Source organism: Parasteatoda tepidariorum, chromosome 3 (assembly GCF_043381705.1).
Source record: "Parasteatoda tepidariorum isolate YZ-2023 chromosome 3, CAS_Ptep_4.0, whole genome shotgun sequence".
NCBI lineage: Eukaryota > Metazoa > Arthropoda > Arachnida > Araneae > Theridiidae > Parasteatoda > Parasteatoda tepidariorum.
In genome coordinates, this window is record NC_092206.1 from 60,852,616 (window position 1) to 60,877,764 (window position 25,149).

Below are 25,149 nucleotides of genomic sequence, written 5' to 3' on the forward strand. Positions count from 1 at the left end.
CTGAATTCTATATTTCAGTATTCTGAAATAAAAAACATGAATTTGAAAAAAAAAATTCTTATTTCAGAAACAATTTTTTTCTTTTTTTAAATCAGCAGTGGGGACAAGTGAGGGAATGACATATTGGTATATTTTAATTACCTAAAATAAATAAAAAATAAAAATTGATAATTTTATTTTTATTCTTTTGTTAGCTTGCATTCTGAAGAACACTTTCCCTGAATTTTTTTTTTTCGTAAGCTGTAAAACAAACATAAAATGTACTGGGGACATGAAAATGACTGTTTTTGTGAGAATGACCCATATATATATATGAGGTGTGACAGTTAAATAACTTAAAAATTAGCTTTATTGAAAACATTACACAAATACCTTTTAGTACCTTTTTTATACCTTTATAACCCCCTTCCCGATCTATACACGAGTTTTCCACCATTCAAAGCAGTGCTGCAGGTCGCCTCAAACCTACATCACTGCTTTTTTTATTACAACTCATTAAAATTTATGTATTTTAACATTATGATGCATTTTCTCAATTTGAACTATAAATTGCTTGGGCACTTCCTAAATAATTGAAAGTGCTTCTCGGGTAATTTTAAAATCGAAAAGTCGTTCAGGATTTAGGATATAGTTGGTATTCTTAATATTCATACATTTATAATTATTATTATTATTTTTTAGATCTCTACTGTTGAAACTTCCAACTTGGGTGCTAAATCTGGTTATATGCGAAGATTGTTAGATATTGTTCGTTCCAAAGCATATTCAGGAGACATTGATATTATGATGAAATTCACTTTAAGTGCTTTATGGAATTTGACAGGTTTGATTTATTTTTTTTAAAGCTAAATGATGGGATTTAAATTATTAGTGTTTGATGTTTTTTGGGGTGAGGGGGAGTACTTATTAACTAATTAATTTAAAAAAATTGTTATTTTATTGTGAAATATTTTCCTAGTGAAGGATTATTTTTTAAATTTGATTGTTTCAAAATTCGTCTTTGTCTTAGTGTACAATTGAACCCCAGTGATCAAAAACCGATATTCTCACGAATTTGTAAGTGGAAAGGATATGTATGAAATTAAATAAATTAAAAAAATTTATTAAAAACTCTAAGAGACAGAGAATGAGAGAAGGAAACCTGCTCAGTCAATATTGTAATTGAAATAATACAAATATATATTATAGATTTTTATTGGGGAAGACTTTCCAAAATATAACTACAAAATTCAAATATACCTTTTTGAGAACTAGAAATTTTCAAATTAATAATTCAAAAAGAATAAAAACGTAGTGCTAGAGTGAGGACATTTACAATTTATATTTTAATGATTTCTATTTTGAGTGTGATATCCATAATTTATTTATGTCCAGTTGAAAGTCCAATATCCGGAATGGTCAGGACTTTGATAAGTCCTGAAAATAGATTTTTCCTAGTTTATAGGTATTTAAGGTGAATAAAATAAACCTAAAAACATGTATTATTCAATAGACCATCATTAATGTCAATGTCATACAACAACATTTTCTTATAGATTGAATGCCCTTTAATTAACTAGTTAATTTGTAGTATGATTACCCTTTTAAAAAACTATTTTTAATAATATGTTATATGCAATTAATTTTACATTTTGTCTATTTTCTTTCTATGTAAAGATTGTTCTTTAGAAACAATACTTTATATTAAATTCAGAAAAAAAGTATGAAGATTTAATTTACTCAAGAGTATTTCAAAAAAATGTAACACAATGAAAACTTTTGAAACATACCATATATTTTCAATTTTAAAGATTAGTGAACATCACCTGTGTTGGATTCAATAACATTAGCAGTGTTGTCATACGGAACTCACTTTTCTACGAATTTTATATCCTCCTCATCTGTTGAATGCCACAAAAAATCCTCTTCACTCCCATCCAAAGAATTCAAAATTCCACGCTCTTTATAAAATTTTGTTATAATGTTTGAATCAAAATTTTGCCAAATGTCTAGTATTATTTATCACGTGAGGTCTATAACCTTATTTTGGAAATTTCTTTTTTATATGAATTTTAGATCCGAAATATATTGCTTATTAAATATATAACTTAAAACTATTTTGTAGACTTAATAATTTTTAAATTTAGAAATTTTCACAGTTTATATAAAAAATTAATCGAAAGAAGCAGACAATAATTTTAATCTTTCATGAATAAAGACACTTGTTTCTCTCTTTTTTTCCCCCCTCTCCATTTTGGATTTCCTCGGAGTTGAATAGCGGATTAAAGTTGAATTAAGAGAGAAAATATTGTTTAAATAAATGCATTAATGTTATTATAAATGAAAATAAACTATAGTTTAAATAAAATTATCAAAGTTTAGATAAATGTTCTAATATTTTGAAAATAAAATGTTGCTAAAATATAAAAATATATCATATACCTCTCTGGTAAAATAAGTTGTTTTATATTTTAATATTTAGTTAAGAATTAATGAAACATTACTTTTTGAATTGTCTTAAAAGTTTCTGCTCAAATTTTTCTCAGAAGTTAATGTTATTTCTTTACGTTTTTTTTTTTATATACTGTTATTAATCTTTATTTTTTCAGATGAATCACCTCGAACTTGCAATGTTTTTCTTGAGCTAGGAGGCCTCCAACTTTTTTTGGATGTTTTAATGGTAAATAAATTTAAAAAAAAAAGATTTCTGTAATTTGATAATTTCAGGAATGTTACATCTCATTTGTTTATTTGTTCCACTTACATATTTTAATTGTCAATTGTGTGTGTGTGCGTGCTTGTGTATATATTTATATATTTAATAGTTTTTACANATAGATAGATAGATAGATAGATAGATAGATAGACAGACAACATAATGAATAAGTCAAGGATATGTCATGCTGATGTTGCCTTCAAAATGAAATAACAAGGTAATCACAAAATCATACATGAACAATAAATTCCAATTTTATTGAAAACAGTAAATTCGTGTAATATCTCTCTAGCTAGCCGAGTTGCTACTTAAAGTTTTTTTTAAATTTTCTTAAAAAAATTATTGCATTTTTCAAAAAAGCCACAAAAGCATTTTAAAGCCACAAAACAGAATATTATTTTTAGCATATAATGAAGCACCTTCTTTTGAGTCACATCATAGAATGAAGAAGTGAAGCTGATAGATATGCAGAGAAATTAAAACATTTTACATCAAGCTAAAAATGGAAAAGATTAGCCTAAAGGTTGAAGATATCAAAATTAAACAAAATAATCAACTTTAATTGAATAATATGTACGAGGGATAGAGTGAGAACCCAAGAAAATAGATTTCTGAATTATGGAAAAAAATCAGATGTTAGAGAGATAGGTTGAAACAATTAGTAGTTTTCCATTAGCATTTTTATAATAATATGGAATGATTTCTCCGGAATTAAGAAATATTAGAGTTTTAGTGATACTGGAAATCATTCTGATACAAAAATAAAAATTTAGTACATCTTACTTTTTTTTTTAACACTTTTATTATTATATGAGAATTATTAATTTGTATTAGGTATCATCAATAGTTTGTTTTAACTCTAAAAATTTTGAGCAATACAGCCTCATTTGGTTTTTGTATCAAAGTGGACATTCTACATAATCCTGATTTAAAAGAAACATTATAATAAATTGCACTTTGTTTTACTATTTTTATTATAAATAAATGACCAAGCTATCGAATTTTTAATTTAATTTCCGTTTATGTGTAGAATTTTATGTGAATTATTATTTAATTTATTTCTTGGCAATTCTTTAATGGTTTTGGTATTTTATAGAGATTTATTGGCGAAAGTTCTGTGGAAACTAAAGTTCTTGGATTAATGGTAAACATACATTTGAATTTATTTTTTCATAGTCATATTTTTATTCTAAATGTAAGTAGAAAATTTGGTAAAATACATATAACTTTTATAGGAAATAATTTTCTTTGTTAAACATAACCTCCTATTCCAGAAAGAGACAAAATGTTTTCACCTGTTGAAAAATGTAATTTTAAAATTTATTCTGTGTTTATTAATAAATATTTATTATTCTGTGTTTAATAATAAATATATATTAATAAATAACACAGAATAAAATTTATTCTGTGTTATTTATTCTTACTCATTACATGATAAATGTTTTTTTCATTTGAATGATAAAAAACCAATTTAAAAATATTTTTGTCTATAACTATAATGCCTTGTACTGAGTGAATTAAATTGGTTCTAAGTAATGTTCAAATTTAGTTCTAATTTGATATTTTTAATTTTTAACTGTGATGAAACTTTTTGTGTTAACTGTTTGCTTTTTTTACATATATATTACATAGTTTTTAGTACATATTTTTCTTCTCTATACATTCTTCCCTATTGATTGCCATAATAAAAAGGGAAATTTCTATGCAGAAAATATCAGTCTTAATTGACAATTTCAATTCTCAGCACTTAAATTGTTTTATTTTTTTATTAACAATATGTAAATTTTATTTTTTTCAAGAAATGTTAAGGTTTTTGTTAATGTTTTAAATGAGTTTAAGAAAGAGAATTAAGTTATATAAAAAATGTAACCAAGTAAAAAATTAAATTAAAATGATAACTAAAGTAATTAAATTGTCTTTTAAGAAAATTTAAAAACGTTTTTTAAAAATTAAATTGAGCATAAATTCTAATTTTGTTGTTGATTTTAAATATAAAATATATTGTTATTTTATGTAAATTGATTTTTAAGCTACTATTTTTGTTGTATGTAGAATAACATTGCTGAAGTTCGTGACTTGCGAAAAAACTTGATGCAAGATGATTTTATGCTTGCTTTATGGTAAGATATCTTTGTAATAATATTCGCTGTAAATAAATGTACTAATACCCAGGGCCTCAGCCAGAATTAAATTAGGGGCGGGTGTTCTGATTATATTAATATAAAGTAATAATGAGCTTGATATTTGCAAAATTAAATCAATCAATATCACACAATTGCTAATTTTATAATTAAATATAAATAAGAAAAACTAATATTTGTAGTTGAAAACTAAATTATTTTTAATGAAAATAAATTTGAAGGACACTGAAAACAAATTTAAGGAATTATGTTTGACCAATATACCTATAATGTAAATTTTTATGAACTCTGTTTGAATGTTAAAAGCTCTCTCAACTTCATCAACTCAAACAATAAAAAAAAAATATTTTGAAGAACAAAATTCTTCAGGTTAATACTTTGCTTTAAAATCACTCTTTGCTGAAATTGAAACATGGGTACAANATATATATATAAAGAATTCAATATGAATGAAACAAAGTGCAGTATACTGTTATACATTTAATAAAAAAAAATTGTTTATGTAAAAATGATTCATATTCTAAATAAATGTCTTTTAATAAAATAACTTCAGATCCACCTAAAACTATTAAGGTAATTATTTAAACTGGCACCAATACTTTTAGTACATTTAATTTTTCAGAAAACTTCATATTGGTATTGCAATTTACGCACAAAAAAAAGCTGATACATTTTGAAATTGTGTAATAACTTATGATATATGGGTATTAATAATAATAAATAGCTTCCAAAAATCACAAAACTGAATCTAGATACATTCTTTTTTTATTTGTTAGCATCTAAAACTAACTTAACAGTTAAAGAAATGTAAAAATTCTTACTCATATCACAAACTCCAATACAATATATCTGCTTACAATTCTTTCGGAGACAATTCTTGCATATTCTTACAATTCTTGCATATTAATTTTATAAACATCACAGTGAATTTTTCTAGTTTTGGCCAGTATAGTTTCGTACTTACATATTTAACCTCGTCTAAGTGTAAAATGCTTTTCAGGTTTAAGGTTTACAAGTTACAAGTTTTGAAAGCTAATTTAAACCGGAAATTTTTTTGTAAAAAAACAAACACAATAGTATAAAAAGGGTTTAACCCACTGGCGGTTAAGGAAATAGGCAAAATTGGGAGAATGTTTCTCCCCTACACACAGTTCCCCTATCAGTTAACATGGGAAAACCAGTTTTGCTATGCAGAGAAGACTGCAGGTTAAACTGCGACTTTTTACGTGCAGAACCGTCAGTGGGTTAAAGGAAGTGTCGGCTGTCCTTAACCCTTTGTGGTGTTTGATGACCAGTTTGAGTACTGATTATATGAGCTAGCCTCCACTTTATCTCATGGCTTAAACCCATTCTTTTGCTAAAGTAATGAAAAGTCCAATTTATTTCAACCCTCCCTATTCCAGCCATTAGAAACATCTCAAAGAATAGCGTGATTTTATCTTCCATCCCTGCTTTAAATTTACCATATTGTTAACAAGAAGTAACAAATAAGCTAACAGCAAGTTGTCAATTCGCTATGCTTGTAAAGTCTGACTGGAGATTTCCATTTTACATCCCCAACCTGAAAAAAAAACAAAAACATTTCCACCTTCTCTAAGCATAATAGATGTGTATTCCTAAGGGAAAAAATAACAAAACCATTTTTTTATTACTTTTCTTATTTATTATTATTTTTTTTAAGTATTTAAAATTTTTTTATTTGGAAAACAAGAAAAGGCGTTTAAATATTCAAGCTATCGGCATAAATAAATAGGTAAAAACAAACTTTTGAAAAATGTTTATGTTTTCGGAGGGAAGTTTGAACCCCTAAAACTCTGCTTGGCTGCAAACTTGCATATTTTATATTAGTGTGGTACTTAAACGAAACCAGGAACAATGTATTTTATTTGTTAATGTCCTTTTTTGATTTATTTAGTTGCCAACTATTTGCAAATCTTGTATTTTTATTATAAAACACTAAGGTTTATAATTTTTTGAATAGAATATTTTATAATTTATTCCTTCTTTGCAATTTATTACAGGAGTCTTTTACAATCAGAACATATTGATGTGAGTTACTTCGCTGCTGGAATAGTTGCTCATATTGCTAGTGAAGGTGAAAGCTTTTGGACTTGCACTTCTGTCAAGTATGAGGAAATGGTTAATGGATTGGTAAGAAATAATTATATATATATTAATTATATCTATAACACTGATTAATTTATTGCTACTTTATGATATCTTCAGTTGATAACCTGCATTAATCCTATAATTGCATAATTCTTCTGAATAATTTTTTAAATTTCTGAATTATTTTCTAAATTTTTTGAAGCTTTATTTATTCTAAAAATTTTTAATGTCTAGCTCTACCTGGAGATTCTTGCAATTTTAAGGCCTAGTGCAAAAACCAGATAATAGTCCAAGTTTTTCAAAAAAATTTTAATTTATTTACCCTTGTTTAAAATATGGCTGTTTTGTTTACTGGATCTAAATGTAACATCGGTACTTTCCTGGGTGTTGAATAAAATTTTTTATTTCTTGTTTTCATTGGGCTCACTCAGGGCCGGATTAACCTATAGGCACTTGCCTAGGGCCTACGAAAAAAGTGGGAGAAAAAAATTTGTTGACAAAAATAATTTAGCTTTAAAAACAACAAGTGTATTTTGCACAAAATTATGAAGATACAAATAAAAATATAATATTTTTCGGTAATAAATTATTTTGCAGAATCTTATGATCTAATATATGACTTTTTTGCGATTTTTGGATTCAACAAAATCTTGTATTATGCTGTCGAATTCCAAACTACGCAAAATGTCGTATTCAATAGACATAAGTACGAGCGATGCCAAATGATCTTGATTCATTGTTGAAGATTTGTAAATTAAAATCCATATTAATAAAAATGTGAAAAAAAATATGCAAGAAAATTTTAGCATATATTTTGAAAGGAGGGGGGGGGGAGGAGGGGAGGGCCCAAAAACGGCTATACCTAGGACCTACGAAAGGTATAATCCGGCTCTGGGCTCACTTCAAAAATTTTTTTTTAAAAATGGAATCTCGTTTTTTGCATCAGGACCCTCAATTGTCAAGTCATACTTTGTATTATTTAATGTTTGTTTAATTAACCCTGTGTTTAAAAATTAATTTGCCCTTATGTAAAAGATTGTATGGCTATGATTGCAATATCATTTCTGCTTTTGAACTGAGAGACAGCACGTTACAATGCCTGACAGTATCCTGCCCTATGGCCTTACAAGGGTTTTCTTTTATGTACTTCATATCAACATCTAACCACACATCAGGTAGTCTTTCCTTTTCTGTTTACCTCAAGTCTAAAAAAGCTTATCTATTTATTTTTGGTTAAGCATCACTGTATCGAAATAAATGACATAGCTTTCCAATAAGAGATGCTTTAACAATTTCATGTTTGAGAAATTTTCCTAGAATCAACTGATGTGATAGTTATTGTTTAGAGAGCAAAAGGAGAAAGTATCAAATAGCTCAGCAGATATTTAGCATCATCAATTGCAATGTGTTATGATGTTGATATCTCAATTCATTTCATTGGTATTTAAAATTGCTAATTTTGCTAATTTAAAATTGCCCAGAATTTTGGTCATTACTTTAAATTTGATTATGAAGTTTTTAAAATTATCCATAACACAACTAAATTACGATGTATGAGTAAATTTGAGCTTATGTTTATTTCAATTTTTGTTACTTCATAACTGCAAAAGATAATTCTTAAGGAAAAACAAACAAACAAAAAGAAAAAAACGTATTTGTAATATTACTATACAATCTTATATTTGTAAAAACATTCATTATTTTTAGCTTTGATGAATTTAAATCAATTAAAACATAAATATTGTCTGAAATGCTGAAGTGGACATTTACCTATCTCCCCCACCCTAACCACGACATAATATTACGTAAACATTTACAAGGAATAAATAAATTCCGAGCGAGCATGTGTGTATACGAAATTTGTCGCCAAACTCATACAAACACCAGCCAACAGCCACCATCTCCCTTCCCCCAAACAGTGATGTCATTTTCGACCAATAGCGTGATCCGGCCCAAGTGAGAATTAATCGCTCGTTACTCTGACTGTTAAGAATACTTTTGATTCAGATTGAATTATTTTTAAATGTATTGATTAATTTTTTTAAAACTGAAAATTCCTCCTTTATTATTTATTTAATTTTTATCTAGGGTAATGCTGTGTTGAGTTGGAATGTCCCGGCTACAGAAATGGTTGCATATAGGTATGTTTTGTTTTTCACAATTGATTTGTACTGTATAAGTTACTTTTAGTATTAAAATATTTTTATAAATAAAAATCAAGCAACTGTTTTTCCTAAAAACAAAATTGACCTTTTCTTTGTATAAATACGAGTTTTCAAATTTATTTTTCAAAGAAATATTTTAATGAAATAAGAAATAATTTTATTCAAAGAAATTGTTTTAATGACTTAGTAGTATTGAAAGTCAATTTATTATCATCGATGGTTTTCAATATAAATAATATATGTCATGAAATCAAATATTGTAAGCGAAATTATTACTTTGTCCTGTAAAATATTTTGTATTAAATCTTTGCTATGACTTAATTATAAACTTGTACTTGCTGTCCAGAAATAATCTGCTGATTTTAAGTTTTCAATATTTATAAAATTATATTAAAAGAGTAGCTAATATAGAACTAAATGTTTATAATTATATTACTTTCAATATGTTTTGTGTTTCTCATAAAATTATTGAAAATTGATTCGTAATTTTAAAGGCAAAGGTTTTTCACACATTAAACTTGTTTGTTATTAAGCCTAAAAACTAAATTTCAGAGTACCGTCTAAAACAATTAAAAAAATAATTGTGAATATATTTTCTTTTATAGATCATTTAATCCTTTTTATCCCCTTTTCTTCTGTTTTTCTGCTCATCAAGTTCAACTGTGGGCCGCATGGGCAGTTCATCATGTTTGTCTGAAAAATCGTAAGCATTTTATATACTTACTTTTATTCATTTTAGTATGAAGTTGTTTTTATCAATGAAGATATTTATCACAAGTCTTTAAAAATAGATCTAAAATTATTTATATTTATTTTATTTGACCTAAACTGCTTCAAGCAACATTTTTCTATTTTTTGTGATTAAAATGAGGTAATGATTTCATCAAATAATTTCTTTTTGAGGATGAAGTACTTTGTCTAATTTTATTGTACTGTAATTAATTAGGAAAATATTTTTAAAACACTTGGAGCTATATCAAATTTTCATGTTTATTAAGAGGCAAATGTTGCCAGTTAACTGTTTGATTTTGAACATCTTTTTTAAAAGTAAAATTCTTAACATGGTTATTGTTCAATAGTTTGCGATAATTTTAATTTGTACTAAAGCATTGTATATTTTGTTAATTATTAAACTGGTGTATCCCATAAGTTAATTTTATATAACAAATATTTTTTTAATAATTAATCTTAATTATTACAAATTTTATTCATTCAATATTTTTTTATTTCTTTCTTCCTTCAATTGAAGAACCAAAAAAAAATAAATAGAACAGGTGTCATTTTATCATGCAGTTATATACCATAAGCAAATGGTTAGGCAAAATTCTCAGCAAACCCTCCTGGCTAGAAAATTTCTCTTTTTCATTTTCCTATTTTAAATAGGGATGAAAAAATATTCCTGAAAATAAATTGAATATGGTAGTTATTGATTTAAGTATTTTTTATAGTTCACTTGTGTTATTTTTTAACTCTTGTTTTGTCATTTAATCCTCTTTGTTCTGTAATGTCATAGTCATGTAATGTAATAGTTTGAAATAAGTTTAAACATATTTTAATTTCTTTTCAGATTGTATTTATCATTATTAATTTGACTTATTTGTTTATATATTCTCAATAATGTATTAATTTAACATAGCTGCCTTTTTATTTTTCAAATTTATTTATTAAATTACAAGTCAAATAATAGTTTGCTAAAAATAATTTTAGTAAATTCTAAACATATCAAATTAATTTACTGAACTAATACATATTTATTATTATTTTTTTTAACTTAACTCTTTCACAAAAACAATTCCAACAAAAGTATGCTGTAAGCATCAACAGTATTAAATGCATCAATTTATTGACAAATTGCACTTCTTTCAGTTATTAAGCGGTTTGCTACCAGGTGTCAGACTTGTCAAATTCAATGCCTTAGAATGTTATTAACCTTTTGGTTACGGCTGGTACAACATGTGGACCACATATAATGGTACACCGTAAGCAAAGGGTTAAATAGAATCTGCATTTCTTTTAAGTTGTAAGCAATTTATATTTAACTAAATTGTGTTGATATCTAGAGTATGTAATTTAGTAAATGATAGAAACAGTTAAGTTATTAGTATTTTGCTACTATTGACTTGTGTTAGTTATGTGTTTGCAAAAATCATCATTGTTCAGTTTATGAATTGGTTTTTCTAAATCATACATATTGTATTGTTCATAGATATTTTTGTTCTATATAAATGTACACAGTTTACATACATATATCTATGTCTGTGTATTATTTTTTAAAAATTACATTTATAATCTGTTAGTTTAGTCAATAATAAAAATTTAGTATTTATTGAAAATTTAAAATTTTCATGATTTTTTCACATAAAAATGCATTAGGAAATTAATTACGTTGTGTAATTAATTAAGATAATTATATTTTTCTGTTTGCTAGGATATTTAGTAAGAATTTGTACTTAATAAATAAAATTTTTTTAAACAGCTAAACGCTATTGCAAAATGCTGCATGAAGAAGGAGGTGAAGACATTCTTAAAGCCTTAGTTCTCAACCCTGCTCTGCATGAATCTGTTCATAATATTTGTTCTGATATTTTGAAAATTGTAAAACAAGATTTTTTATGCACAAAAAGTTATGAAAACCAAAGGGAGTCGTTTGTTTGACACGCTCATTTCTGTTTTTTTTAAAAAATTACTATTATAGTGCCATGGCTCACATACAGCTGCATGTGAGCTAAAATGATTTTATTTTATTGCAAAATTTCTGAAATCATAAAGATGTTTATATAACATAACAATTTTAAGTAAACTTTGATTATTTACTTCAGAACTCCTGTATGTATATTACTAATGACTAGTCTATGTAAATTATGATTATGTATTTAAATGTAACAAAAGCTTGTTTGTTGATTTTAAATTAAATATTTTAGCTTTGTGCAGTTCATTCAGATTTTATCATTTAAATCTATTTTATTGTTTCATTTGATTTCAGTAAAAGTTTATTTTTTTTATCTTTAACATTTTGAGGATTTTAACATATTTGCTGAATTGGAATTTAGCACAGATGAAATATTCTTTATCTTATCAAGTTTATAATATTGATAATTACATATTTGACACGGTAATATGTATATAATTTAAAGGTATATTCATATATTTACAATAAGCATGAAGTCCCATTTAACATTTCACAGATGCAATGTTATTTTACAACCCAATATCAAGCAATGAATTTGAAACATCTTAATTTGCTTTAAACGAAAGAATTATGACAAAACCTCCCTAAATTATTTCTTTAGGTAGTCTACTGCCTAGCAGGTGGAGAAATATTTTTTTTTTTACTACACAAAGTGGCATTTGCATTCATTAGTTTAATAAGGTCATACATTAAGTATGTGAAATAGAGAGGTTAAGTTACCTATAGACTATAGACTTTTTTATGATTTTGATCAATTGTGGTTCATACAAGAACTATCAGATTTTTTTTACTAAACTTTAAATATACATTAAAGTCATTTAATTTAGTTGGCACATTTTTTTTCCTTTTCAGTTCAATTACAAATTAAATATTGGACCAGCATTTTTTACAAAGATTAGGGAATATTACAGCAAATTGAAAAACTATTTTTATACACTCATAATATTGTAACATCACAACTCAAACATTTACTTTCGGGCAGTTATTTTGATGAAAGGTAAAAATTAAATATTTTGCTAGTTTTAAATATAAATTACGATTTATAAGACCCTACAGCAATCATTAACGAATAAAATAGGAATTCCATTAAAATATTATTTTATTCATTATAAAGAGGTCAATAAATTGCTGTATCAAATTCTTATATTTTTACCAATTTGAAAACATAAGTATCTTTTCAATTTATCTTCCTATAATTATCTCATATTGCACTATATTTTTCAAGTAGATTAGACAAAAATGTTTGTCAAAATGATCTGATTGCGCATTAAACAGAAATAGTTAGATTAATTAAACTTGTGATGAAACTGAATTGTACAGAGAACCACAAATAATATTTTGTCTGTTATTAAACAGACTCTTTGCATGCAAAACAACTTTTATTTTTAAAATTTTTTTCCCCTTGAAAAAACAAATATTGTAAGAAAATTGTCTAAGTTTATTTTCAGCTTCAAGATAAACAGTTATTTCAATAGTTTAAATATTATCAAGCAATAGTTTAAAGGTTAAGCTTAATGTTTTTAGTATTTCTTAAAATAAATCTTTTTAAACATTGATGATAGTTTGTTTTCAAAGTTTTCCTTCTTATCATGTTTGACTTAGAAATTTAGAAATTCACAATTTTTTTAAAATTATTTATTAGATCTTACTTAGATTAATAATATTTTTATTAGATCTTATTATTTAATAAAATTAGCTAATTAACAAAATTGTGATTTAAACAATCAGTTGAGTAAGTTCTAAGCTTAAACCTAAGGTTTTCTTAGAATTTTGTCTATTTCTTTAAATTTATTTTAAAATTTAGATAAATATTTTGCAACAATACTGTCCCTCACAATTCAATTGGCTTCTTAACTTTAAAAAAAAAATTTTTTTTTGATAGAAAATATTGCAGAATAAACCAAAATAAATTTCCTTCAACCCCTCTTGGTAAAATAAGGTAAGAAGTATAGTTCATTTACTGAATAGTTTAATCTTTTCTTTTCTACAACATATAACAACTATAGCCATATCGTTAATGTAATTTAAACTAAGAATAAGTAAGAACTATAAAATTAAACTAGTTTTTTTTTTAATAAAAATTAAATGATAATTTCATGCACAATTTACATAATTAAATCTTGGTGGAAGAGGTTAATATTTAAGAATCCTAAAAATTCTGGAACAATAAATAGGGTAGAATACAGTATACTTTGACTACTTTTGGAAAATGTGAGAATGGTATCCCAGTTCAATGTATCACTTTAGAATTTTTTTTATGGGAATCTAGTGAAAAAAAAGAAGAAAAGATTCACATTTGAAAATATTGATGTTCATAAAACTGGTTTAAGAGCATTAAAACTGAACAAATTTATAACTTAATGAGCAATACTAATTACAATTAAACAATACATTTTCTAGATTTAAAGTATTGCAGACATATTCCTTGTAATACTTGATAAAAAAAAAAATTTTATTAAAACATGCAATTATGAAACAAAATGTTAAAGAAAAAACTAACATTTAGCTGTGCAACAATAAATGTTTTTTGTAGTTTGATACAGATTTAAACTTCCTTCCACACACAGTACATAAGTATTCTTCATCCTTTAAAGGTTTTGCATGAATTAATTCATGTGCTTTTAATCCGTTGGATTGTGAAAACCGTTTATCACATAGCTTACAATGATATGGTTTTTCTCCCGTATGGACTCTGTAATGACGTTGCAAATTACCAAGAAATGTAAAAGTCTTCCCACAAGTTTTACAAGTTAATGGTTTTTCTTTGTTATGAATTAAAATATGTGATTTCAATCCCTGTGGAGATTTGAAATTGCTGCCACATTCTTTACAAGCATAAGGTCTATCATTACTGTGGCTTACTAAGTGTTGTTTCAGACTTGGAATCGTCTTAAAAGAACTTTGACAAATTTTGCAGGTATATGGACGGTCTTCTCTGTGGGTGACCAGATGCTGCTTCAAATTGTAGTCTTTCTTAAAATCTTTCCCACACTTTTGACAAACATATGGTCTCAACTTTGTTGTATGAGTTGTTAAATGCTTTTTCATACTAGTCGAGTCATCAAACCTTTCCCCACATTGTTCACACACAAAGATAGTTTCATGTCCATAATCTATTTGATGTTGCTTAAGTTTTGCGAAAGTATCAAACTGGAAGTTACATATTTCACAGAGATATATCATGATTTGGTTGGAGACAAGGGGGGGATTTTCGAGATTTGACTGATATGCAACAGGGTCTTGGTTTTGCGTCTCCTCTCTCACTAAACTAGGATCTAAGTCCCTAACTCCTTCTGATAAAGACTTACTGAAGCCATCAATGTCTTTCATATCTATAATCTCTTTTCCTTCATATCTACATAACCAACACTGAATATATGAGAAAGATTTCAATCGTTTGCCACAAGTTTTACACCTGGGATGAGGCTTATCACTGTGCATTGATTTCAAATGAAACTGTAGGGTGCATTTTTGAGCAAAAGCTTTATCACAAAGGTTGCAAGCAAAGGGGCGATCTCCGGTATGAATTCTTATATGTTTCCTCAGTCCCCAGTTAGTAGAAAAAGCTTTGCCACAGGTTTCACAGAAAAAATCTCTATCTTTGTGTATGCTTATATGCTTTCGAAGCACATTTTTCACCATGAATCTTTGACCACAAAAATAACAGCGATGTCCTTTAGATTTTTTTTTTGTTTCTGAGGTTTCCGGTACTCCAGGATTTACTGATAAATTTAATGTATTTGTTCCAGAATCATCCATTTCTAGGAAAAAAAAACTCCCTATTTGGATCTGCAAAAATAAATAAAAAGAAATTCATCATACAAATTACCAGGACAAATAAATTGCTCAGGTAATTCAAAGGCCTATATCATATGAATAAATTATTTTTGTAGGCGTAGTCGACGGGAAACAGTAGGTATAAATTTCCTTCAATAATAGTCCAGGTAACCGAAAAATAAGTATTATAAATAGCTAGTAAAGGTTGGGGTGTTGGACGTCCTAAACTGGTTTTGGACGGGCAGTTTTGAAGGGCATAACATGTGGGTTTTACTGTCTTAAACTGTCCAAAACCTTGAACTTTGGTAAAAGGTAAAAATTCTATATGTGTAACGATTGTACACATAATAATTACATATATCAATAAATATTTGATATTTTTTATACAATTTACTTTAACTTATAATAGGAAAAGGTTTATAATTTTTGAAGCTCCACAACTCATTGAACGACAAAAGTGAATACCTTATTCTTTAAATATAAATATGCTTTTAATACTGATAAATTATGCAATATTAAAAATAATAAATTTTTAAAAAAATTATAAATTTGTTTAAAAATTAACCTTTTATTTTTCACAATATTTTTTTTAAAAAAATGTTATAATTTCTGCATTACAGGAGGATAAAAAAAGACATCTATTTAAAAAAAAAATTGTTTTTGAATATAAATATATTAGTTTAAATTTGAAATACAAAATAACTGAAAAATGTATTAACAGTTTTGAAGGGCATAACATCAGTTTCGGTTACTGACACTGGTGATGTATCACCACTATGCTAAAAGATTTGAACATGATTGAAATAAAAGTATTCTTGAATAGTACTATAGATAAATATACCTGTTTATGACTAACCAAGTACTTAGTCCCTAATAGCTAAACCTGTATGGCAAGGTCAAACTTCAGTTATGTGCTATCGAATGTTAAGAGGACCAATTGAACTTGATTACTGATTAATTTTGTTTTGTTTAATGTTTAAATTGAAGAGTCAAACAATATTAATAAAATATTATACTTTTAAAAAGAAATATTTACTCTCTAGTAGATTTAATTATCAATTTGTGATTAGTTCTATATTTATTTTACCTTTTAAATATTGTTCAGATAAAATTGTGACATAATTTGAGTAAAAGGGTTTTGGACAGGACGGTTTAAACCGTGGATTAATCCATTCTGTCCTAAACCTTGCCAACCCTGTAGCTAGTCATTGCTAATTAGCTTAAAAATTGCCTTGCAATTGTCCTGCTAATTAGCAGTAAAATCTGAATAAATGTTTGATTTATATAAACACTTGAATGACAGATTTCTGTTCTCTCTCTTTCTTTTTTTTTTTCAATCTCAGCTGTGTTAAGTACAGGGTTCAAATTGATTAAAACAAGATGGAAATTTTCAGAGAGGGAAAAGGAATTAAGAGTATTAAATGCATCATTTCATCTCATGGTGTCGCCTAACCTATGTTGTTCAGATGAAAAGATACTCATGTTAGAAATATTTCACATGAGCAGCATAATTTTCTCTTCTTTCTTTACAAAGATATATAAAGGTGACAAGGGAATTAATGATCCTTTAATAGAAAATACTTCAATAAATTTAGTAGAATGATTGATTCCTTACTATAATTTTTATAGATATAGACAAGGCTAAAAATTTACCTACTGTATAAAATTATAGAAAGATTCATATTTGTTTATAATTTAAAGTAAAAGTTTTTTTTTCTTTCAAGTTTAGAAAAAGTAGTGTCTGGAGCAGGGTTGGCTTTTTGCCAGCAGAAACTGGTTTTTGCCATGCCAGTGGCAGAAACTGGTTATAACCGGTAAAAACTGTCAGAAACTAAAAAACGTCTATATTAGTTCTAGTAATTGCTTAATGACATTTTGTTTAAGTAAACTGAAAAATGCGACTGTAACAAACTTTTTAATTCATTGTTTGTAAATATATATTATTTTGTTTATATTAAATATAAAGAGTGCAGTGCAGTATATCAAATATTTATATTAAATAAAGAATAAAGTAATGTAATAATAAATATAAATACTAAATTTTAGTTTATTATATTAAACTCTGAAATTCAGTAATTATTATCATTTAACTCTTAATGTAACTGAATAGAGCTACTTTCAAATAGTTTTTTTTCTTTTCAAGACATAATTTGCATGGCAACAATCCAATTATTATAACAGTAACAGTTTTAATCTTTGCTGTATGTAACAGGTAATATAATTGGTTAGATTCACTGATTCATAAATGTAAACAGCAATTTCACTGGTCACTTTGTTTAACATTTAAATGTTTTTTTCTATGAATTATCCATTGTATGTCAATCTCAGTACTTAACTTACATGTCATTTTCTGAATTTCTGCCATAAATGCAGGGGCCCATCAGGGGGGAAGGTGGGCACACGATGCGCCCACTTAAAGCTTGGGGAGGGGGGAATTTTTACACTAAATAAAACTAATAGTTTGGGGGGGGATTTAGATGTGAGAATTTTTTTTTTAAGTACATAAATAAAAGAAGCATCATCATATTATGAGCAAGCAAAGTAGCACTATTTCGAACAAGCTAACATGGAAGGGGGAAGTTAGCAACATTTTTTTTGGGGGGGGGGATGAATGCGCCCAAGAGCTTAGGGTGGATGGGGGCCACTGCACAAATGTGACAGAAAAGGGTTTCTGCCAGTGGTTTTAAAAACCTCGGCAGAAACTTGCCAACCTTGGTCTGGTCTGGAGACAAAGTCGACTGTCCAGTTACATGAGTGCCCGCCTTGCGGACAGGGTACATAATGGTTTATTCATAAAAGATTTATATGGAATCAAAAAAATATCTGTAATGAGAGGCGTCTGTTTTGTAACATAAAATTTCGCTGTAACAAAAAAATGTATGGCAATTTACTTTTTAATTAAAAGTTAACTCAAAGTTATATAAAATTAATGTTACAAAATCATAGAAAATTATTAATACATAAAAATAAACTTTTAGGGAGAAAATGAATCTATGAACTTAAAAAATTAGAAGGGAAATGTTTTTTCTTGAAATGTAATATATTTATCATGTAGTTGTTAATGCAAACATACAAAAAATACACATTTAAGAATCAGTTTATAAAAATATTTTTTACTATACACAATAATAAAAATTTTAAATAAACTTGAAACTTTTTTAAACAGTAAAACTTAACTGCAATTTTGGAGAGAAAAATAATTACTACTCCATTGTAAGTTCATCCAGAATGAAATGATTCTTTACTTGATTCTTATGAATCTCTTTTTTTAGATATCTACGTAAATATAAATGCAACGTAGAATCGAAGTAAGCAGAAATATATTCTTTAGAAAGGCAAACAGACATTTTGGTACTAAAAGAAAATGTTTGATGCTTGCTTGGTGATGAAAGGGTAGGTCGCCTGTCTTCCTAGATTATTTATTACACTTCTTTCAAATATGTAAATATTGAAATAAAATGAAAAATATGTTGAATGAATGTATGAAAAATGAATGGAAGTTTTTAGACTTTCATTGATCATATTCATTGATAAAGTGATTATGAAAAGTATAGGTATATGGAAATAAAAATACATTTGCTAGGCGAAAATATAAATAAATATATCATCACATTTTTTACTTTTTTCGATGAAATTTAGTGTCATTAGGTTTAAAAAAAAAACTTATAGATCACATTATGTAGTAAAATGCAAATATATAAGCAGAATTTTCATAAATAATAATATTAAGTTAAGATATTTAAAAAAAAGTCATCTATCTATAAAATAAAGTTGTGTAATCATTACTTTTCAATCTGACTTCAGGATCGCTTTTGTTTACAAACAAATAGCTTTTGTTCAAAGAACATTTAAAACATTTAATGGCGGAATAAAAGTTTTTTTACCACTAGAAATTATTCAATAACGCAAATGCCGCTAGAGAGCGCTTACATACACAAAAAAAATAAATGGGAAATGAAAATTGTAAACAATTAAAATATTAACAGTTCAATAAAGAATAATGATAAAAAACATTTTTTTTTATCAAATTTTTACTTAAATAGAAAATTTCTCTAAATTAGAGTTTTTAACCAATAAAATTCGCTGAAAGGAAGGTGGGGCTTCTCCTTTCCTCTCCTCCCCTCATTACTGTGACGTCATTACCGGCCAGAGACGCACGTGGATTGCCGGCGCACGCATCTTTCTGTGACTTCATGAAAGGAAGGTCGTAGGAAAAAGTTCATGTGGTTACTATCTCAGCTGAGAGAAAATAGTGAGAAATGAATTTTCCTTAAAAATTAGTTAAGCGCTTGCCAAATTTAAGCTATTTAAAACCAATAAGTTAGCAATTCTATCATTTCAAAGAGAATTGTTTCACGTAAATTGCTACAAATTTTAAATTCTTATACGCCCTTGGAAAAAGTATGTTTAATACTTTTTATTCAATATTTAATGCATAATTATGTGATTTTTGCTGTATGAAATTAAATTATATTTCATTATTTAATATTGTCTTTTTTTTGAGTTTAATAAAATTGAATAACTAGCATTTAAGAAATATGATGCAATCTTCAAGAATTTTACCTGCATTAAAATTGTTATATAACAAGCAATGCGTATATCTTTCTTCAAAACTTTTCATATAAAATTAAATGTTAAATCATTGAGTTATTTTATAGTGTGACCTTAAATTATTATTTTTCTAATCAACAATTCTCTTATATTTATAAAATTCATTGTAAATTTCTAATTTATGTAAATCGTACTTAATTACGTTTGCCTTATTTTTCTCTTACATAAAACAAATCAGTGTGCCAGTTATAAACTGATAATTTTCACATTAATTCATGTTAATTAATACATTTTTTTATACATTTTAACGGTAATTAATAAATTTTTTTGTTAATTCAAATGACTTGGTATAAGAAAATAAAATTTTTAAGTTATTTTGTTATCCAATGAATATAGATTTGTTAAACCATTCTTGCATCCAAACTTTTTTTAAAATTAAGAATTACGTTGTGTTGAAAATTTCTTTTGTTGTTGAAATATTGACCATGATTTTCAGCACTGAAGCAAAGATGCATTCAGTTTTATCTATCATAGATAAGTAAAATACAAATGAGGTCAGTTGAAGAAAAATAACTGAATGATTAGAAAGATAATTTATGCATTCTTGGAGGCCATAAGTCTGTTAACTGTAATTTCTCCTTTTTGTATTTTCATTTCCTTATTTCTTTTTAAATGTTTTCCACTTTCCTAGATTCTTAAAATTTGTTTCACTTTATATAGTTACTTTGTAATTTTATTTATAAAGAGATAGAGGGTTTATTTATAAGTGATAATTTAACTATTTGCTTAAAAATATTAAGTACACACCAAATGATATTTCAGTTTAGCTTACTTACAAAATACTTTATCTGCTTATTTCACATTTTTTATTTAAAAAAAAGATGAGTTTTTTAAAAATAATTTATATATCTTTAGCTTAAAGCATTTTTAATTTTATTTTGAATTAATTATATATCAATTTTAAACTTTTTATGAAACATAAAAATAATCTGATTAATATTGTATTAAATATCACAAAATAGTTTATGTATTGTCTTTTCTAAATTCATTTTTTTTCTCTTCTATTATAAGTCTTAAGCTTTTCTAGATATTGAAAATATATTTTAGATTTACTTTCTTTTTCCAATTACAGATGTTTTATTGTTATATAATAAATCTTGAAATGTAGATCATAGTTTGCTGTATTTCAAATATGTCAATTTTACCTACTTATTTTATGTTGGATCTTTTTTAAAAAAAAAATTCTTTTTTTTACCAAAATATGTCAGTTTTGAAATGTTCTACTTACTCATTGTTCATTATGGTTTAAAATAGTAAAATTTTTTTTAAAAATATTTTATTTTCCTATGCTAATAATTTATGCTCTTTTTTTTACTTTTCTAGATAAATGTGAAACATGGTAGTTAAGGACAGTGATTCACCTTCAGCCATGCCTTGTGAAACAACATTAAATGGACATGCAGCAAATGGAAATTCTGAGGAAAAGTTCAATGACATCAGCAAAAAATTAAAAGCTTTAGCTGAGACACCTCTCTCTCCATATTCTTTACCAAAGGACAATAACTGCTCTATTAAAACTGAACTGGACTCTGTAGAGAAATCAAATACTGCTCAAAACTCCGACTCTCCTGAGTCAGAAAGTGATCTCCCCACTGATAAAAAGAATGACTCTGCTCAGGATTCAGGAAAAGATCAAGAATTTGTGTTTATCCACGATGCTGGATATGCTGTAAAGATTGTTGCTCCTGGAGTAGAGCCATTTGATATTCAGGTAATTTTAAATAACTAGAGAATTCAGTTTGATGTTCTTTTTAATAAAAGTAATTTGAGTTTATTTTTTTATGGAGATTTTTACAATGATGCAGCAATCCTATTAGCAGCAATGTTCTCTAAACAGCATTGTTAGAGATCATGCCCATAAAAGTTTGTTTTCTTTCCCATGTTTTTTCCCTTGTACCATCACATTTTGGTTTCCGGACGATTATTGTAAGGTATTATCATTTTTTATTAAATTTTGTGGTGGAAAGCCCCTGAATTTTCTTTCAGTATTGAAAATTTTTGAAGTGCAAAAATTACTTGGAAAAGTATTTGAAACTTTTACAATTTGTAAGATATTCAAATCAAATTTTTTTCATTAGTTGCCTAATTACGATTCACCACAAAATTATGAAAAAAACTTTTTAAAAATTTTTTTGCTCATGCACAGTAAGTAAGGACAACCTTATATACTTTATCTTGCACAGTTTTTAACGAATTTTTTTTGACAATTATTAAAAACAACTAAAGTAATCTATACAAGCTTATTGTTTGATTTCTCTGGTTTAGGGTGTTCAAAAATACTTGTTTTCTTTCGTAATTTATTGTCGCTCTCCCAAACTTAAAAACATTAACTTAACAAAAAATATCTAATTGTCACCAGACTAGTTGTCATTAATCCAGAGACCAGTGATTGAATTTTTTTTTTACCATATAGTGTAAAAACCATTGTTTTTTGAATTTTTTACCCCTGTAAATATTTAGGTGTTATTATTCAATGTAGTTTTTTTGTTGTGGTAAGGAAAAATGTAATTTTACCTTTCAATTTTTCAACAATCAATTATTTTAATAAATATAATTGAAGAATATTTGTCTCGTAATCTAACTTCATTTTTGATATTACTTAAAACGTAAATCCCCCCCCCCCCNAAAACCCCCCCCCCCCAGTAAAACAGGCTTTAAGTGGGATTTTTTGTATTGATTCTAAAATTCAACCTTTTGTTTATGGTACTTAATATCATAAAATATGTTATTCTGGGTCATCAGTTGTACCATCTGTAACTAATGAAGTATTAAAAAATTAAGTCTTTTTTACAATTTGTTTAAAGGTCTTTATAAGACATTGAGATAATATAAGACATTAATATATGATCTTAATAAAAGACTAAGATATTATGACTAGAATATGTAATTATTTACATTAATTTTTATACTCTATTTAGCACTCATTTATATTTTTTGCATTATAAATAAATTTAACCTGAATATTTTGAAAATATCTTTTAATGTTATTTATCATCTGTGGTTGTACTTGGCATCTGTTTATTAAAAAAAAAATTTTTGTGTGTGCTTTTTTCTCCTGAATATTACTTGTTGTCTTGTACTTGAAAAAAAGATTATATATATTTTTTGTGTTAGATTAAAAAGTTGCTTTGTTTTATTATAAGAAGAAACAAAAATATTAAATTAAGTGAATAAAGAATTTTTTTAATTTTAATACGGTTAATTATAGTTAAATTAAGTTCTGAAAAGTTTTACTTTTAGATTAAACACAATTTTTGTATTCATGCTTTGAGATAAAAAAAAAAAAAAGGCTGAGTGACTTTTGAGACAAGGGCCCCAAAGGTTATGTGTCTATTAATAGAACTATCAAAGATTTGTATTATAGGCTGTCTGCATTGTAGTTGATGCTGTCAGATTTGAAGTTTGATATTTTATTATACTACATACTACTACATTTATAGAAGATAATTATAAGTATAAGCACACAGTTTTATATCAAATATTATATTATGATATGGAAAGAAAGGCAATTATTTATCACATTCTATAATAAAGATAACTAAGTTTTATATCAAAGATAATAAGTTTTATACCATATATCACAATTTCTCCTAAGTTTTTCAATGATAATAAAGAACCATTAAAAAGCTTGTAAGGTGTACTGTTGCATCTATATCTAATTATCAGAATATATGATTGTTATGTATATAAATTAAAACTATTTAATATGAATTCTTACAGACAACCTTCTTTAAATATATATTTACTGTATTTAAAGAGAAAATATAAATCTTATTATATGTACAGAGAGATAATTTATTAGAAATTTATAAAGAAATATTTAGAAATTAAAATTCCAAGGAATTATGAAATATTGTCTTGAAAAAGAGATCTTTTAATTGTTGATTTTTCTTATTTTTTATTCTTTGTTTCTTTTGGTAATTCTAATGTACTGTTAAACAGAAAAATATGTGACAAATATATAAAATTGAATATAGTGCCACAGCAAGTTTTTATTTTTAAAGTAAAGTATTAAAATTTTGTAGGTGAGCTCTACAGAATTGGTTCAGGAAATTCATCAAATGCTAATGGATAGAGAGGAGACTTGCCATAGAACATGCTTCTCTTTACAGTTGGATGGCGTAACCATGGACAATTTTGCTGAACTTAAAACAATTGAAGGGTTAGGAGAAGGATCTATTATTAAAGTTAATGAAGGTTTGTAATTTAAATTACACTTTAAAATTGCCCTGTTCTGGTTAGAGTGAAAAACGATTATAATATGTAAGTAATAGCTGAAAAAGTTATTACAAATCTTTCTTTGTAGATATTATTATACAGATTGATATCATACTCTGTACATATTGATTTTTAATGCTGAGATAAATGTTAAAAATTAATAAAAAATAAATAATAAATAAATAAAAAAATAGGTAATATACCCTTGTATTCTAGGATGGGTAGAAATGTTTTAGTATACATGAAAATGGATTTTAATATTGATCAGAAAAAAAATTCAAGGTTTTTTAATTCATTAAAGTTAATTTTGAATTACAGAATTTAATTTGTTAAAATTAAGTAATTTAAAATTTTAATTTGGAATCTTTAAATTTTTGTTAATTTTTTAAAAATATGTTTAAAATTTTTAATTTGTATAAAATATGTAATTTCCTATTGAACTTGATGTATATATATTCTTTTTAGAACCATATACTGTCAGAGAAGCTAGAATTCATGTAAGACATATTAGAGATCTCCTAAAATCTTTAGATCCAGCTGATGCATATAATGGTGCAGAATGCAGCTCATTTTCGTTCCTAAACACTGTTACACAAGGTGACATTTTAGGTAAGTAATACTCTATAGTAAATTAAATAGATTATTTTTTCTATAGAATTAAGCTGACGAGCATCATTTTTTAAAAACACATTAGTGTCTTTTTTATATTTCAAATTATATTTCAAATCTAGTGCATATCCATTG

The 25,149-nt window shown here is 26.2% G+C and overlaps 3 protein-coding genes across 8 annotated transcripts in view; 2 read left to right on the forward strand and 1 right to left on the reverse strand.

Annotated features, from left to right (window-relative positions):
* The window catches only part of LOC107442190 (protein zyg-11 homolog), a 24,478-nt gene extending 12,433 nt beyond the window's left edge, over positions 1 to 12,045 (forward strand). The window contains exons 7-14 of the mRNA XM_021146826.3: positions 682 to 823; positions 2,589 to 2,659; positions 3,792 to 3,839; positions 4,748 to 4,815; positions 6,858 to 6,987; positions 9,034 to 9,086; positions 9,716 to 9,813; positions 11,587 to 12,045. Of these exons, the coding sequence (XP_021002485.1) occupies positions 682 to 823; positions 2,589 to 2,659; positions 3,792 to 3,839; positions 4,748 to 4,815; positions 6,858 to 6,987; positions 9,034 to 9,086; positions 9,716 to 9,813; positions 11,587 to 11,765 (789 nt within the window). The 3' untranslated portion in view covers positions 11,766 to 12,045. The remainder of the gene's footprint in view (positions 1 to 681; positions 824 to 2,588; positions 2,660 to 3,791; positions 3,840 to 4,747; positions 4,816 to 6,857; positions 6,988 to 9,033; positions 9,087 to 9,715; positions 9,814 to 11,586) is intronic.
* A 2,185-nt stretch (positions 12,046 to 14,230) lies between these two features.
* On the reverse strand, positions 14,231 to 19,588 carry LOC107442192 (gastrula zinc finger protein XlCGF57.1). The gene is made up of 2 exons (XM_016055689.4): positions 19,363 to 19,588; positions 14,231 to 15,588 (listed from the first exon to the last, which is right to left on the reverse strand). The coding sequence occupies exon 2, from the start codon at positions 15,556 to 15,558 to the stop codon at positions 14,302 to 14,304; it is 1,257 nt and encodes a 418-aa protein (XP_015911175.1). The 5' UTR covers positions 15,559 to 15,588; positions 19,363 to 19,588; the 3' UTR covers positions 14,231 to 14,301.
* A 112-nt stretch (positions 19,589 to 19,700) lies between these two features.
* The window catches only part of LOC107442189 (clustered mitochondria protein homolog), a 43,469-nt gene continuing 38,020 nt past the window's right edge, over positions 19,701 to 25,149 (forward strand). For 2 of the 6 annotated variants that reach the window (XM_016055682.3, XM_016055686.3), the window contains exons 1-4: positions 19,701 to 19,977; positions 21,511 to 21,898; positions 24,213 to 24,384; positions 24,871 to 25,014. In XM_016055682.3, coding sequence (XP_015911168.1) covers positions 21,524 to 21,898; positions 24,213 to 24,384; positions 24,871 to 25,014 — 691 coding nt within the window. In that variant the 5' untranslated portion in view covers positions 19,701 to 19,977; positions 21,511 to 21,523. Of the gene's footprint in view, positions 19,978 to 20,594; positions 20,756 to 21,510; positions 21,899 to 24,212; positions 24,385 to 24,870; positions 25,015 to 25,149 lie in introns of those variants that run through there. The other 4 variants (XM_016055683.4, XM_071178701.1, XM_071178702.1 and 1 more) reach the window with 3 other exon arrangements.